The sequence below is a fragment of the Rhinoraja longicauda genome, chromosome 11 (genome assembly GCF_053455715.1).
Source record: "Rhinoraja longicauda isolate Sanriku21f chromosome 11, sRhiLon1.1, whole genome shotgun sequence".
In the NCBI taxonomy this organism is placed as follows: domain Eukaryota; kingdom Metazoa; phylum Chordata; class Chondrichthyes; order Rajiformes; family Arhynchobatidae; genus Rhinoraja; species Rhinoraja longicauda.
The window spans coordinates 17,436,417-17,454,289 of NC_135963.1; the positions used below are offsets into that span (position 1 = coordinate 17,436,417).

The 17,873-nt window shown below is 43.5% G+C and overlaps 1 protein-coding gene across 1 annotated transcript; it reads right to left on the reverse strand.

Annotated features, from left to right (window-relative positions):
- Positions 1 to 9,600: 9,600 nt before the first annotated feature.
- Positions 9,601 to 15,121, reverse strand: ptger4c (prostaglandin E receptor 4 (subtype EP4) c). The gene is made up of 2 exons (XM_078407929.1): positions 14,291 to 15,121; positions 9,601 to 10,224 (listed from the first exon to the last, which is right to left on the reverse strand). The coding sequence occupies exons 1-2, from the start codon at positions 15,119 to 15,121 to the stop codon at positions 9,601 to 9,603; spliced, it is 1,455 nt and encodes a 484-aa protein (XP_078264055.1).
- Between the last annotated feature and the right edge of the window lie 2,752 nt (positions 15,122 to 17,873).

The window sequence follows — 17,873 nt, forward strand, 5'->3', positions numbered from 1 at the left end:
TCCATGTGCTGAATTGACTAATTAATTCACATCAACATAACAATAAGGTTGTGTTCTATTGTACTCCACCAGTTACCAGTTAATTGTAATATTTATTCACAAAATGCTGGAGTAACTCAGCAGGTCAGGTAGCATCTCAGGAGAGAAGGAATGGGTGACGTTTCGGGTCGAGACCCTTCTTCAGACTGATGTCAGGGGGGCGGGACAAAGGAAGGATATAGGTGGAGACAGGAAGATAGAGGGAGATCTAGGAAGGAGGAGGGGAAGAGAGGGACAGAGGAACTATCTAAAGTTGGAGAAGTCAATGTTCATATCACTGGGCTGCAGGCTGCCCAGGCGAAATATGAGGCGCTGTTCCTCCAATTTCCGGTGGGCCTCACTATGGCACTGGAGGAGGCCCATGACAGAAAGGTCAGACTTGGAATGGGAGGGGGAGTTGAAGTGCTCGGCCACCGGGAGATCAGTTTGGCCAACATGGACCAAGCGCCGTTGTTGAGCGAAGCGATCGTATAAGTTAGTATGTGCATAACATTGGATTTGGGATCTTCTTGGTAAGATCAGGCTATTCTGCTTCACATAAACAGTGGTTGAGATCTGGATATTCTCCCCAAAAAACATTTTTGAGGCTTTGCCAACCCAAAAGTTAAAATCTCAAGCTGGTATGGTTTTGTTAGGCATGGATAATAAATGTTATAGAATTGAGGCAGGAAGATGAAAGTTGAAACACACACCAGCAATCGCAGAACAGATCCAAAGGCCACACAGTCTATACTGTATCTCTAACAAATAAATTGATTTTGCTTACGTCCATTTTAGGGAAGTTATAAAATAAATTTACTCTGAACACCAATGGGTTCCTTTATTTGCAAATCTCTTTATGTAAAAATGCTTCACATAACTGATTAATCTGAGAGAAAGTCTGCAGACTTGTCAGTGAAACACATACTCAACCTCTTCCAACGTGCAATGAAAGTGCCAGATGACTTGAAAAATATTTACACAACAACCACTTTTACAGCTGGATTATTAATCATTGGGTAAATTGCTAAATTGTCCATAACTTGTAGGCAAATAATTAATGTTTGCTTCACCAGGATGTGATTGCTGCGATGTTCTGCAGTTCCAGGATGGTCAGTTAAACTTTGATGTGCTGTGGAGGGTAGGTCAGTTGCCCTGTGAACATAAAACACACAGGAGCCACAATGTGCCAAATATGATGGCAAGATAAACTCTTATCTGTCTGCACAGGATCCATATCCCTTCATTCCCTGTATATCCATGTGCCTATCCAAAAACCTCTTAAATTATGCCTCCACCACCCTCCCAGCAGAATGTTCCAGGCACTCACCACCCTGCATATAGAAAGCTTGATGCGCACATCTTCTTTAAAATTTGCCCCTCTCATCTTAAAGCTATGCCCTTTAGTATTTGATTTTCCATCCTGGGAAATAGGTTCTGACTGTCTTACCATATTTATGCCTCTCATGAATTTATATACTTCTCTCAGGTCTCCCAGATGAAATAATCTAAGTCTGTCCAATATTTCCTTGTGGCTAATACCTTCCAATCCTGGCTTCATTCTGGTAACCATCCACTGTACCAAACCCTCCACATCCTTCGGTATTGGACTGACCAGAACTGCACACAATACTCGAAATGCAGCCAAACTAAAGTCCTATAAAGCTGTATCATGACTGTTGCATTCAATGCCTCGACCGATGAAGGCAAACATGCCATATGCCTTCTTTATCACTCTATCAACTTGTTTTGCCACTTTTAGGGAGTTATGGACTGGAACTCCAAGATCCTTTTGTACATTAAGGTCTTTCAACGAATTGTACATTTTCCCCTTACATTCAACCTTCCAAATTGCAACACCTCACACTTGCTCTGATTAAGGTTCATTTGCCATTTCTCCACCCATTTCTGTAGTTGATCTATGTTCCACTGTATACTTTGGCAGCCTCCTTCACAATTCCACGATTCCAGCAATTTTGGAGTCATCTGCAATCTTACGAACCAATCAACTTACATTTATGTCTACGTCATTTATATATATATTTAAAAAACGGCAGAGGAAAATTCCCAAAAATTCTGGCATCCTGATTTCAGTCGAACTGTCAAAGAGAAAAAAAATGTCAGGCATTGCCACTAAGACCTGGAAGCTGAAACAAAGGAAAGGTTCCTGGCTACTCAAGGTTCTGATACCTTCTGGCTAAATTCTCAATTATTGGTCTCAATTACCAAGTACCTAGACGGGCACGATGTGCCAATGCACCAAAAGGCTATGAACCAATTGCTGGTAGATGTGGTTAATGCAATTAGTATGTGGCAAGAACATGATAGGCCAAAGGGCCTATTTCCATGCTGTTAGACTCCAGGAGGATTCTTTCAGTAGAATGTTTTGGCTACCTACCAATTTGATATGAGGCTTGGTCTCTACTTAAAAGGAACTGATCATTGTGCCAATTAACTCTCTTGAACAGTTAATGTTATCAAAGGTGTTGAAGAGAAAAATGAAGACAAATTTTTCAAATATTTGATGAATATTCACCCTCCTGTGATCATTTGTGTAAACACTGGCTGAAGCTTGTTTGTGAGTTATTTAGTTTAGGTACACAGCTTGGAAACAGGTCTTTCAGCTGACTGTGTCCATGCCGCCCATCTGTTCACACTAGTTCAATGTTATCCCACTTTCAAATCCACTCCCTTTACAGAGGCCAATTAACCTACAAACCCGCGCGTCTTTGGGATGCGGGAGGAAACCGGAGCACCCGAAGGAAACCCACAAGGTCACAGGGAGAACGTGCAAACTCCACACAGACAGTATCCAACTTCAGGATAATATCCAGGTCTCTGGTGTTGTGAGACAGCAGCTCTACCAGCTGCGTCACTGGGGCATGCTATTCTTCAGTCTTTTCAAATGGGACAGTCTATCTTGAAGACAGCTGGAGAAGTGGGAAACCAATCCAGATAGACTGGAAAAAGAGATTTTTTGATTCTGAATTGTCACCACCCAATTAAAAATTCTTGTTTTTTTCTTCACTTACCGCATCTTCTCATTGATCCAGTCACTGGATTTGTGCTGGATTATATCAACACAGCAGGATAAAGCCCGTCATCAGTACGGCCTGAAAAGTATTCGATTGGTGGCCCAGTGCCAGTATTTGGTATGGGCTGCATTATATTAACATTCTCGTTTCCTGCCAATCTTGGATATGACTCAAGTAGCATTAGATTACTACTCAGTGCCATCTCTGGTTTGGACTGCATTGTATTGGCTTACACATCCTGTGAGATGAGCCACAAAGTGCCGACCCACTGACCTGGCGTGATGTGATGTGATATAAACAACTTTGCCTACATTTCAGAAATATAAATAAGTACAAATACTGGAAATCTGAAAAGTAGCAAAAAATATGACAACATGCAGCAAGTCAGGTGTGCCACTTGATTGTAGAACCTTATTCAAAATTTACCAGGTTAACATTTATGCTGTGCTCTTGATAAAGTCTACAAGGTGGTGCATTGCCAGTCTCTCATAAGGCATAGCAGTGATTAAATACAGTAATGCTGCCATCTTCTGGTGAGGCTTGGATGGCGTTCATCTAATACATTGGTGCCAGTTTCTGATAAGGGCGCTTATATACTAGTTTTGTGCTACCTTTAAGTATCTTTCACTCTTCCTTGACAAGTTGTTATAAAATGTTACATTATTAAGATAACAATATTATAAAACTACCCCATTTCATTTAGCTTTGTTACTTTTGTGATCTGATGAATGCTGTATGAGAATATTAGTTAATCTTTAGGACTTTATTTTTCAACATTAATGAAAACAGCTTTTCAAAATAAAACATTATGGGGATGATCTTAGGTTTTGGTGAGACTTCTTTTGAACAGAAAGCAATGCCAGTTTTGAAGCTCATTAACACTGGATTAACAAGCTATGAAGGAGCCATATAAGACTGGTTCAATTGAGGTTTGTTAAAATCGCTGGTAGAAAGAGAACAAAATAGATGGATGGAATTTGTGATGTCAAACTTAGTTTGCCTTGTTCTCTTTTTCATGTCTGTCAAGTAGGTGTCAAATTGCAAAACTAAATTAGTAATTTTCAGACCCCAAATTGTGTAATGTAAAAGCAAACGGATACTGACAGTGTTGAACAGTGACTATCTTTCATCGTGGCTCTGGTTGTATTGCCAAGGTTAATGTGAAGGTGGGAGTAATGGCTCCATTTTAAAGTCAGCTCCACATCAAAAATGTCGGGCAATACAAGTTAAAATTAAACCTTAATTGCTATTAATCTGAGTTGCACCACAGCTATAAATATGATCGATTCAAGTGCATGATAGAACAGGGCACCAAGATTCATTTTGAGGATTAATATTGTTGGTACATCCAGATAGATTAGTTTCAATGTTCAGGACACCATTCAATTAAAAGTACAGCAGCAATTTCTATGCCACAAATGAGACTAACTCTTGTTTCAAAGTCTATAAATAAATGGTCTATATAAAATATCTATCCTTTTAAATAGACTTTTCTGATATACACGATGAAGGTGTGCTGAAACTACAGTTCAAAATGTCAAATGTTCTTCTTTCCTCATTCAGAATAATGCTATTCTGTGCTCTGACATCTGGTATCATGGACCCCTGCAGTACTGTGCATAGGATGGCTTTGGTCTGCTGAGAAGTCCCACTTTCCTTAGAAGCCTTTTCTATTTATGAACCTGCCCAATTACCTTTGAAGGTCTGAAGAAGGGTCTTGACCCAAAACGTCATGTATTCCTTTTCACCAGAGATGCTGTCTGACCCGCTGAGTTACTCCAGTATTTTGTGTCCTTCAATTACCTTTTTCAATATTGTTATTGTACCTGCCTCAACCACTTCCTCTGGCAGCTGGTTCACCATAAGCCCACCGCCCTCTGTGTGAAGAAGTTGCCCTCAGGTCCTTTTTAAGTCTTTCCGCTTTCTCCTTTCAACATCTAAGTAAGTACATCATAATTTTGCAGTAATGGCTTCCCTTGAACTTAACCACGAATCAGTCCTTCTCAATTGCTAGTTATCTGGAAAATATATTTTACTTCCCAAAATCATTTTAGGTATAGATTCCATTTCAGGTACAACTTATCACGCCTGAAAGTCAAAGTCTATTTCACAAATGGTTCCATTTACTTGCCACAAATTGGAGGACAGTATTGAGTGATGTGAGCCAGTGTTTAGTTATAGAATTATAGAATTATACAGCATGGAAAGAAGCCTTTTGGCCCAACTTGTCCATGCAGATCAGATTGGTATCCTGGGGTAGTCCCATTTGCCTGAATTTGGCCCATACCACTCTAAACCATCTCCATCTATATATATATAATATAAGAAAATAACTGCAGATGCTAGTACAAATCGAAGGTATTTATTCACAAAATGCTGGAGTAACTCAGCAGGTCAGGCAGCATCTCAGGAGAGAAGGAATGGGCGACGTTTCGGGTCGAGACTCTTCTTCAGACTGATGTCAGGGGGGCGGGACAAAGGAAGGATATAGGTGGAGACAGGAAGATAGAGGGATATCTGGGAAGGGGGAGGGGAAGAGAGGGACAGAGGAACTATCTAAAGTTGGAGAAGTCAATGTTCATACCACTGGGCTGCAGGCTGCCCAGGCGAAATATGAGGTGCTGTTCCTCCAATTTCCGGTGGGCCTCACTATGGCACTGGAGGAGGCCCATGACAGAAAGGTCAGACTGGGAATGGGAGGGGGAGTTGAAGAGCTCAGCCACCGGGAGATCAGATTGGTTAACGCGGACCGAGCGCAGGTGTTGAGCGAAGCGATCGCCGAGCCTGCGTTTGGTTTCGCCGATGTAAATAAGTTGACATCTGGAGCAGCGGATGCAATATAATATATGGGACCACAACTTTATATATTAATAACCTATATTTGGGTTAGTGGGGCAAAATCACAAAGTTTGCAGATGCAACAAAATTTGGGAGTGATGAGGTTAACTTTATTTAAAGTACATTGGCTCCTTGGCCTTATAAAAACAGGGATGGGTTCATGAAAACAAGGAAGTTAAGTTTAAATTTTATTAATCTTACTTGGGCCTCAGCCAGAGCTTTGTGTCCAATTTTAGGGCAAATGTCAAGATGTTATTTTGGTCTAGAAGAGGCTATTTAGAATAGTTGCAGGGATGAGAGGCAAGCTCTTGATCACCAGATGTTTAAACTGATTTTCAATGCAACCACAATAGAACTCATATGTACCAGTACATGATACCTTTTAGGTAGCAAATAGCGTTTTCAGGTACATTATGAAACAATATGTGTGGAATAATCGGAACAATATCTGGTACCAGCTCTGGAAAAACTTAGGCAGATGTTCAGAAACCTGATTAATCTGTGGAATCCATTGCCACAGAAGGCTGAGGAGGCCAAGTCAATGGATATTTTTAAGACAGAGATTGACATCTTCTTGAATAGAATGGGTGTCAGGGGTTATGGGGAGAAAGAAGAAGAATGGGGTTAAGAGGGAAAGATAGATCAGCCATGATTGAATGGGACGAATGGCCTAATTCTCCTATAAATTATGAACTTATGAACTTCACAAAGCTGGTGTTAGAACCGATGATAAACTGCATAATCTTCATGACAATTGATTGTAATTTTACATTTAACCACAAGCAACATATAAAACTGTTAAGTGCCTAGAAGGAATTGAGATTTCAAACTATCTCAAGTAATGTTTCAATCTTACTTTCTGAAAAATGGTCCTGACCCAAAACGTTGCCCATCCATCCCCTCCACAAATGCTGTCTGAACTGCTGAGTTACGCCACCACTTTGTGTTTTGTTCAATATTCCAGCATCTCCAGTTCCTTATGTCTCCAGTATTACTTTCATTTCATGCATAACTTTAAATGGCCTCTAATTGGTGATAGGATGTTCTTCCCAGCTGTTATCAGGCAACTGAACCATCCCATCACCAAATAGAGAGCAGTCCTGACCTACTATCTACCTCAGTGAAGGCCCTAGGACTATCTTGTATCTGACTTTTCTGGGCGTTTATCTTGCACTAAACGTTATTTCCTTATCCAGTATCTGCACACTGCTTGTAATCATCTATAGTCTTTTCGCTGACTGGATAGCACGCGACAAAAAAAGCTTTTCACTCTACCTCGGTACACGTGACAATAGAAATATAGAAACAGAAAATAGGTGTAGGAGTAGGCCATTCGGCCCTGCGAGCCAAGGGTCTCGACCCGAAACGTCACCCATTCCTTCTCTCCCGTGATGCTGCCTGACCTGCTGAGTTACTCCAGCATTTTGTGAATATACCGCGATTCAATATGGCTGAACATCCAAAATAAGTACCACGTTCCTGCTTTTCCCCCATATCCCTTGATTCCGTTAGCCCTAAGAGCTATATCGAACTCTCTCTTGAATACAACAAACTAAACTAAACTAAACTTACGAGCGAGATCTTAACAACATGGATTTCATGGATTTATTTACCAAAATAATACATTAAAAAAAACACAAGACCCACACACTGTATTTCCATGTCAGATATTCGCAAATATCAATCTGAGCGGTGACATTTCTGTTTGAATCTTTCAATTCTATGACTATGAGGAATGTTCCAGCGCTCGTGTCGAGTCGGAATTTGCAAAAAAGCGCTCAGATCAGTGGGGAGATCAACAAACCCGTGGTTCCCACACTGTGAACATAGATTACAAAATGCTGGAGTAACTCACTTTCAAAGTATCCCACTTTCAAATCCACTCCCTTTACAGAGGCCAATTAACCTACAAACCCGCGCGTCTTTGGGATGCGGGAGGAAACCGGAGCACCCGAAGGAAACCCACAAGGTCACAGGGAGAACGTGCAAACTCCACACAGACAGTATCCAACTTCAGGATAATATCCAGGTCTCTGGTGTTGTGAGACAGCAGCTCTACCAGCTGCGTCACTGGGGCATGCTATTCTTCAGTCTTTTCAAATGGGACAGTCTATCTTGAAGACAGCTGGAGAAGTGGGAAACCAATCCAGATAGACTGGAAAAAGAGATTTTTTGATTCTGAATTGTCACCACCCAATTAAAAATTCTTGTTTTTTTCTTCACTTACCGCATCTTCTCATTGATCCAGTCACTGGATTTGTGCTGGATTATATCAACACAGCAGGATAAAGCCCGTCATCAGTACGGCCTGAAAAGTATTCGATTGGTGGCCCAGTGCCAGTATTTGGTATGGGCTGCATTATATTAACATTCTCGTTTCCTGCCAATCTTGGATATGACTCAAGTAGCATTAGATTACTACTCAGTGCCATCTCTGGTTTGGACTGCATTGTATTGGCTTACACATCCTGTGAGATGAGCCACAAAGTGCCGACCCACTGACCTGGCGTGATGTGATGTGATATAAACAACTTTGCCTACATTTCAGAAATATAAATAAGTACAAATACTGGAAATCTGAAAAGTAGCAAAAAATATGACAACATGCAGCAAGTCAGGTGTGCCACTTGATTGTAGAACCTTATTCAAAATTTACCAGGTTAACATTTATGCTGTGCTCTTGATAAAGTCTACAAGGTGGTGCATTGCCAGTCTCTCATAAGGCATAGCAGTGATTAAATACAGTAATGCTGCCATCTTCTGGTGAGGCTTGGATGGGGTTCATCTAATACATTGGTGCCAGTTTCTGATAAGGGCGCTTATATACTAGTTTTGTGCTACCTTTAAGTATCTTTCACTCTTCCTTGACAAGTTGTTATAAAATGTTACATTATTAAGATAACAATATTATAAAACTACCCCATTTCATTTAGCTTTGTTACTTTTGTGATCTGATGAATGCTGTATGAGAATATTAGTTAATCTTTAGGACTTTATTTTTCAACATTAATGAAAACAGCTTTTCAAAATAAAACATTATGGGGATGATCTTAGGTTTTGGTGAGACTTCTTTTGAACAGAAAGCAATGCCAGTTTTGAAGCTCATTAACACTGGATTAACAAGCTATGAAGGAGCCATATAAGACTGGTTCAATTGAGGTTTGTTAAAATCGCTGGTAGAAAGAGAACAAAATAGATGGATGGAATTTGTGATGTCAAACTTAGTTTGCCTTGTTCTCTTTTTCATGTCTGTCAAGTAGGTGTCAAATTGCAAAACTAAATTAGTAATTTTCAGACCCCAAATTGTGTAATGTAAAAGCAAACGGATACTGACAGTGTTGAACAGTGACTATCTTTCATCGTGGCTCTGGTTGTATTGCCAAGGTTAATGTGAAGGTGGGAGTAATGGCTCCATTTTAAAGTCAGCTCCACATCAAAAATGTCGGGCAATACAAGTTAAAATTAAACCTTAATTGCTATTAATCTGAGTTGCACCACAGCTATAAATATGATCGATTCAAGTGCATGATAGAACAGGGCACCAAGATTCATTTTGAGGATTAATATTGTTGGTACATCCAGATAGATTAGTTTCAATGTTCAGGACACCATTCAATTAAAAGTACAGCAGCAATTTCTATGCCACAAATGAGACTAACTCTTGTTTCAAAGTCTATAAATAAATGGTCTATATAAAATATCTATCCTTTTAAATAGACTTTTCTGATATACACGATGAAGGTGTGCTGAAACTACAGTTCAAAATGTCAAATGTTCTTCTTTCCTCATTCAGAATAATGCTATTCTGTGCTCTGACATCTGGTATCATGGACCCCTGCAGTACTGTGCATAGGATGGCTTTGGTCTGCTGAGAAGTCTCAAAATGAGTCCTGGTGGGGCAGGCATGGTTCTCATGGGGAATGCTGAAAGGATGAGGCACAGTCCCCCATGCCTGTTGGTTTGTAAAGTCTGTGAAAGAGTGAGTCATGGCATCGGCCCCCTGGCTGTCTTCTCTGTGCAGTGGTTTGGTTTTGTCTCTTACTCGGAGTGAAGCGTAGCTGCTGCCAATGTCGTTGTTGGATGAGAGTGGTGTCTGCTGACTGCTGACCCAGCCCACCCTGCGTGCTTGACCGTCCTTTGCAGCGCCCACTGTTCGCTTCAGCCGCTCGCAACTCATGGTGAGGAGCTTCTTCCGGCAGAGGATGTACACCCAAGGATCCAGGATCGGATTGAATGCAGCAAAACGGATAGCTAGAAGGTCACTGTGGTTGTCCAGGTCCTCCCCAGCTAGGATTTGAGCAGGGCCATACAGCTGATTGATGAAAATACGTATCTGTACAGAAAAATAAGACAAATATGTTAATTTAGAACACACATAGATTTGTAGAGTAATACAACATGGAAACAGGCCCTTCGGCCCAACTTGTCCATGGCGACCAAAATGCCCATCTAAGCTAGTCCCATTAGTCCGCATTTGACACATATCCTTAGAAGCCTTTTCTATTTATGAACCTGCCCAATTACCTTTGAAGGTCTGAAGAAGGGTCTTGACCCAAAACGTCATGTATTCCTTTTCACCAGAGATGCTGTCTGACCCGCTGAGTTACTCCAGTATTTTGTGTCCTTCAATTACCTTTTTCAATATTGTTATTGTACCTGCCTCAACCACTTCCTCTGGCAGCTGGTTCACCATAAGCCCACCGCCCTCTGTGTGAAGAAGTTGCCCTCAGGTCCTTTTTAAGTCTTTCCGCTTTCTCCTTTCAACATCTAAGTAAGTACATCATAATTTTGCAGTAGTGGCTTCCCTTGAACTTAACCACGAATCAGTCCTTCTCAATTGCTAGTTATCTGGAAAATATATTTTACTTCCCAAAATCATTTTAGGTATAGATTCCATTTCAGGTACAACTTATCACGCCTGAAAGTCAAAGTCTATTTCACAAATGGTTCCATTTACTTGCCACAAATTGGAGGACAGTATTGAGTGATGTGAGCCAGTGTTTAGTTATAGAATTATACAGCATGGAAAGAAGCCTTTTGGCCCAACTTGTCCATGCAGATCAGATTGGTATCCTGGGGTAGTCCCATTTGCCTGAATTTGGCCCATACCACTCTAAACCATCTCCATCTATATATATATAATATAAGAAAATAACTGCAGATGCTAGTACAAATCGAAGGTATTTATTCACAAAATGCTGGAGTAACTCAGCAGGTCAGGCAGCATCTCAGGAGAGAAGGAATGGGCGACGTTTCGGGTCGAGACTCTTCTTCAGACTGATGTCAGGGGGGCGGGACAAAGGAAGGATATAGGTGGAGACAGGAAGATAGAGGGATATCTGGGAAGGGGGAGGGGAAGAGAGGGACAGAGGAACTATCTAAAGTTGGAGAAGTCAATGTTCATACCACTGGGCTGCAGGCTGCCCAGGCGAAATATGAGGTGCTGTTCCTCCAATTTCCGGTGGGCCTCACTATGGCACTGGAGGAGGCCCATGACAGAAAGGTCAGACTGGGAATGGGAGGGGGAGTTGAAGAGCTCAGCCACCGGGAGATCAGATTGGTTAACGCGGACCGAGCGCAGGTGTTGAGCGAAGCGATCGCCGAGCCTGCGTTTGGTTTCGCCGATGTAAATAAGTTGACATCTGGAGCAGCGGATGCAATATAATATATGGGACCACAACTTTATATATTAATAACCTATATTTGGGTTAGTGGGGCAAAATCACAAAGTTTGCAGATGCAACAAAATTTGGGAGTGATGAGGTTAACTTTATTTAAAGTACATTGGCTCCTTGGCCTTATAAAAACAGGGATGGGTTCATGAAAACAAGGAAGTTAAGTTTAAATTTTATTAATCTTACTTGGGCCTCAGCCAGAGCTTTGTGTCCAATTTTAGGGCAAATGTCAAGATGTTATTTTGGTCTAGAAGAGGCTATTTAGAATAGTTGCAGGGATGAGAGGCAAGCTCTTGATCACCAGATGTTTAAACTGATTTTCAATGCAACCACAATAGAACTCATATGTACCAGTACATGATACCTTTTAGGTAGCAAATAGCGTTTTCAGGTACATTATGAAACAATATGTGTGGAATAATCGGAACAATATCTGGTACCAGCTCTGGAAAAACTTAGGCAGATGTTCAGAAACCTGATTAATCTGTGGAATCCATTGCCACAGAAGGCTGAGGAGGCCAAGTCAATGGATATTTTTAAGACAGAGATTGACATCTTCTTGAATAGAATGGGTGTCAGGGGTTATGGGGAGAAAGAAGAAGAATGGGGTTAAGAGGGAAAGATAGATCAGCCATGATTGAATGGGACGAATGGCCTAATTCTCCTATAAATTATGAACTTATGAACTTCACAAAGCTGGTGTTAGAACCGATGATAAACTGCATAATCTTCATGACAATTGATTGTAATTTTACATTTAACCACAAGCAACATATAAAACTGTTAAGTGCCTAGAAGGAATTGAGATTTCAAACTATCTCAAGTAATGTTTCAATCTTACTTTCTGAAAAATGGTCCTGACCCAAAACGTTGCCCATCCATCCCCTCCACAAATGCTGTCTGAACCGCTGAGTTACGCCACCACTTTGTGTTTTGTTCAATATTCCAGCATCTCCAGTTCCTTATGTCTCCAGTATTACTTTCATTTCATGCATAACTTTAAATGGCCTCTAATTGGTGATAGGATGTTCTTCCCAGCTGTTATCAGGCAACTGAACCATCCCATCACCAAATAGAGAGCAGTCCTGACCTACTATCTACCTCAGTGAAGGCCCTAGGACTATCTTGTATCTGACTTTTCTGGGCGTTTATCTTGCACTAAACGTTATTTCCTTATCCAGTATCTGCACACTGCTTGTAATCATCTATAGTCTTTTCGCTGACTGGATAGCACGCGACAAAAAAAGCTTTTCACTCTACCTCGGTACACGTGACAATAGAAATATAGAAACAGAAAATAGGTGTAGGAGTAGGCCATTCGGCCCTTCGAGCCAAGGGTCTCGACCCGAAACGTCACCCATTCCTTCTCTCCCGTGATGCTGCCTGACCTGCTGAGTTACTCCAGCATTTTGTGAATATACCGCGATTCAATATGGCTGAACATCCAAAATAAGTACCACGTTCCTGCTTTTCCCCCATATCCCTTGATTCCGTTAGCCCTAAGAGCAAAATCGAACTCTCTCTTGAAGACAACAAACTAAACTAAACTAAACTTACGAGCGAGATCTTAACAACATGGATTTCATGGATTTATTTACCAAAATAATACATTAAAAAAAACACAAGACCCACACACTGTATTTCCATGTCAGATATTCGCAAATATCAATCTGAGCGGTGACATTTCTGTTTGAATCTTTCAATTCTCTGACTATGAGGAATGTTCCAGCGCTCGTGTCGAGTCAGAATTTGCAAAAAAGCGCTCAGATCAGTGGGGAGATCAACAAACCCGTGGTTCCCACACTGTGAACATAGATTACAAAATGCTGGAGTAACTCAGCGGGCCAGGCAGCACCTCCGGAGAGAAGTAATCCAGAGATGCTGCCTGTCCCACTGAGTTACTCCAGCATTTTGTGTCGATCTTCGGTGTAAATCAGCACCTGCAGTTCCTTCCTACTCCCCCACAGGCGAGTACTTTGTGCATTCTCAGTTTGTGTTATTTTTTGGATTACCAGCAACCGTACTTTATTCTGCTCGAACTAACGTGAAAGTCAACAGCCATTCGAAGGTATTTATTCACAAAATGCTGGAGTAACTCGGCAGGTCAGGCAGCATCTCGGAGAGAAGGAATGGGTGACGTTGCGGGTCGAGACTCGACCCTTCTTCAGACATTAGTCAACTTATCAGCCCAATATACCTTTCACAATACTTAAGAGAATAAAAACTTGAGAATAAAAACGATTGTTTTATTCTTTCAAAAAAATATTATATAAATAAATAAATTAAGATATAAATAACAACCCCCCCCCCCCCAAAAAAGCGAATGAAATTCTGCAGAACGAAACTGCAAATGGTTTATAGACGCAAACTGCTGGAGTAACTCAACGGGTCAGGCAGCATCTCTGGAGAAAAAGGATGGGTGGCGAATTTGGTCGGGACTTGTCTGAAGAAAGATTCCGACCGGAAAAGTCACCCATCCTTTTACTCCAGAGATCCTGCCTGACCCGCTGAGTTACTCCAGCACTTTGTGTCTATCTTTTGAATGAAATTCTGTTCCCTCTTTGTTTGGCCAAATGAGAAGTTAACAATATTGGCATTCCTACATCTCTCTTGAATGCAGGAATACCCTGTATTCAAGAGAGGGCAAAGCTTTTTGTTCCTCTTAACATTACGGTTAGTAATCGTACTGAAACTCCCCCCAGGTACCCCGAGCCCCTTGCTTACCACCAGAGGGATGGAGCAGACCAAGAAGACAATGGTCATGAAAACCAGCAGCCAAAACATCTGCATCTCGGCGGCGGACGTGGCGAGACTCGGGAAGCGGCGGCCTCTGGAACTCCCCATGGCGCCGGCATCGCCTCTTCCCACCGACCTCTTCCTCATCCTGATCAAGGTGCTGCACACGCTGAGGTTGCACAGCACTGTCACCAGGATTAGGAGGGCGCTGAAGCCCCCGTACATGTAGGAGTAGGTAGCGCCCACCGTGCTGTTGGCCCTCCAGTCCAGGAAGCACCAGGTCCCGGGGAAATGCCGGGCGTTGCTTCCCAGGCCGAAGAAGGGCATGATGCAGAAGACCAGATTGAGCAAGTAGATCCCCATCAGGGCAAGCCTGGCCAGCCCCTTGTCGATGTAGCGGCCGTAGAAGAAAGCGTGGTTGATGGCCAGGTAGCGCTCGATGGACATGGCGCACATGATGGTCATGCCCGCCGAGCCGAAGAAGAGCATGGAGAAGGAGAAGAAGTGGCAGAGCGGTTGACCACCGGGCCATTGGTGGGTCAGGTAGGTGGCGATCACCACCGGGCTGGTGCAGCAGGTCCCCAGCAGGTCGGTGACCGCCAGCCCGCACACCAGCGTGTAGAAGGTGGTCTCCTTCTGCTCCCTCTTGGAGACGCACAGCACCACGATGGCGATGAGGTTGCCCACCACCCCGACGGCGAACATGGTGGCCGAAGTGAGCACCTGGCTCGACCTGATGTCCAAAGACGCGGCAGAGCCGTTAACCGAGGTGTCGTTGACTTCTTCCCAGCTGGAATGGTTGAAAGGCTCGGACAACATCACTGCTCTCTGGGTTTTTTTTCTTTCCCGGATTCCGCGAAATTGTTTTGGTTTTTGTTATTAAACCCCACTTTGTGGGATGGATGGCGAGAGGCGAAGCCCACGATACCTGGCGGCCACCTGTGTGTGCGAGCTGCTTGGCCTCACACACAAACACACACACACGCACTGGCAGGGTAAAGCACCTTGACTTCTCGACCACTCCGCTACATCTCTCCCTCCCTCTCTCAGAGCTCGCTGATGTTTTTCCTGCTCCTTCCACAGCGCGCTCCCATTTTTAAATCGGACGCTGACAGCTACAGGTGACACAGGCGGAGATGTGCCCGCGTCACATCCCCCGATGCTGCAGACGTTACCGCAGACAAATGACACCACTTGGGACGGGGTTGGTCCGCAGGGAGGAATCCCCACCCCCCCCCCCCCCCCCCCTCGTCTCTCGTCTGCAAAGTTTTTACACTTCCACGCTGCCAAGAGTAATCCGCTTTTAAGGAGAAGCGAACAGCAAAAGCGTATAAAAGTGTATAACATCATGAGAGAGGGTATTTATTCACAGAATGCTGGAGTAGCACAGCGGGTCGGGCAGCATCTCGGGAGAGAAGGAATGGGTGACGTTTCGGTTCGAGAGACCCTTCTTCAGACTGAAGGAGGGGGTGTCTCGACCCGAAACGTCACCCATTCCTTCTCTCCTGAGATGCTGCCTGACCTGCTGAGATACTCCAGCATTTTGTAAATAAACACCTTCGATTTGTACCAGCATCTGCAGTTATTTTCTTATACAACATCATGAGAGGGATAGGCGGGATGGACGCTCAGAAGTCTCTTGACCAGAGTAGGGGAAATCGAGAGGGCCATACGGTTGAAGGTAAAGGGGGGAAATTTTATAGGAATCTGAGGGGTCAACCTTTCACACTAATGGTGGTGGGTGTGTGCGACGAGCTGCCGGAGAAGGTAGTTGAGGCAGGGACTGTCGCAACGTTTAAGAAACAACTAGACCAAGTGGACCCGTTGGGCCCAAACCTCTCCTGCATTGGTGCAGCACCCACCTCCCCTCTCCCCCCTCCCCCCTCCTCCCCCTCTCCCTACCCTCCACTCCACCCCCCTCCCTCGGAGATAGATTTAAACTTTAAAATGTGAATAACTTTAAAAATGTAACACCGATTTCAATGAAACTTCTTCCATTAGCACCAAAGGGACGACGGTGAGTAAGGTGGGTCTAAAATTGTCGCGCTATCGTGTACCGTTTTGGCTGCAGTTCAGGAACAAACAAACAAACAAACGAGAGTTTTAGTATATAGATTGGACGGGTACGCGGATAGGACAGGTTTAGAGGAATATGGACCAAGTGCGGGACATGTTGGTCGACGTGGGCAAGTTGGGCCGAAGGGCCTGTTTCCATAGAGTCATAAATGACTAAGCGCTGGAGGGAACTCAAAGGTCTAGGCATCATCCAGCGATGTTTCAGGTCGGGGTCCTTCTTCAGATTCCTGAGGACGTCTTCAGAAGACACGAAAAGTCGTCACCCAATCTGTTCGGAGACCCTGCCTGACCCGTCGAGTTATTCCAGCACTTCGTGTATTGTTCAAGATTCTAGCATCCACAGTTTCTTGTATCAGCGTTTCTTACACTTTGAAGTTTTTACAATTGCAAGGAGTTCTTGCACTTAGAAAAATAATCCCATGTCAAGCCGATGGGATAGTATGACGAGAGATGGGAGGAAGCGCTTGTAAATGCTAGATACAAGGAACTGCAGGTGCTGGAATCTAGAGCAAAAACGTACCGGAGGAACTCAGTGAAACAGGCAGCCACATCAGTCTGAAGAAGGGTCTCGACCCGAAACGTCACCCATTCCTTCTCTCCCGAGATGCTGCCTGACCTGCTGAGTTACTCCAGCATTTTGTGAAGAAAGCATCTGTAGAGGAAATGGATTGGCGACCGTTCAGGTCGGGACTCTTTTTTCAGATAGTAACATCGAGACATTGGTTGAGATAGTCAGACAGACACTTCTGAAGACACTTGAAAAGCCGCCTATCCAATTCCCTCCACGGATGCTGCCTGAGTTATTACAGCACTTTGGGTTTAGCTTGTAAATGGTGGTCCGTCCGAACGACCCTTTGGCGTATTCGTTTTATGACAATGTCTATAAAAATAACCGTCAATAGTACTGGCTGAGGGGCACGGTTCCAAGCAGACTGGCGATTTAACAGTAGCTGAAACTTCAGTGGGATTCAGCGTTCACTGTACGTGCTGTCGAGCACGGAAAGCCCCAGATCGCTGGAGAACAGAGGGCGTCGCATCTGCCACTAAACCCTGCATCAGGTTGGGCAGATCACCCCTTCCATCCTACGTCCCCATCCTTTAAAAATTCCGAGGATTTCTCATATCCCCGACAGAAGTCAAATCACTTTGGAGTTGCCTTCTGGCAACGACGGTCAAGGATAAGCCATGAGCGCGCTGTCTGAGTTAGTCAGACAGCACGGAAACCGCTTCTTTGGTGCATTTTTTCTCCATGCCACCCAAGATGCCCATCCACGCTCGTCCCTTTTTTTTCCAGCATTTGAACCACATCCCTCTAAACATTTCCTATCGATGTACCTACAATCGTACCTGGCTCAACCACTTCCCCCGGCAGCTCCTTCCATATATCCAATACCCTCTGTGTGATCTCTGCGAAATATCCTCAAGGTATGCCTACTTTGAAGAAGTTCTCCTCCTCTCTCCGACGTAGTCTGCAGAAGGGGTTCGACCCGAAACG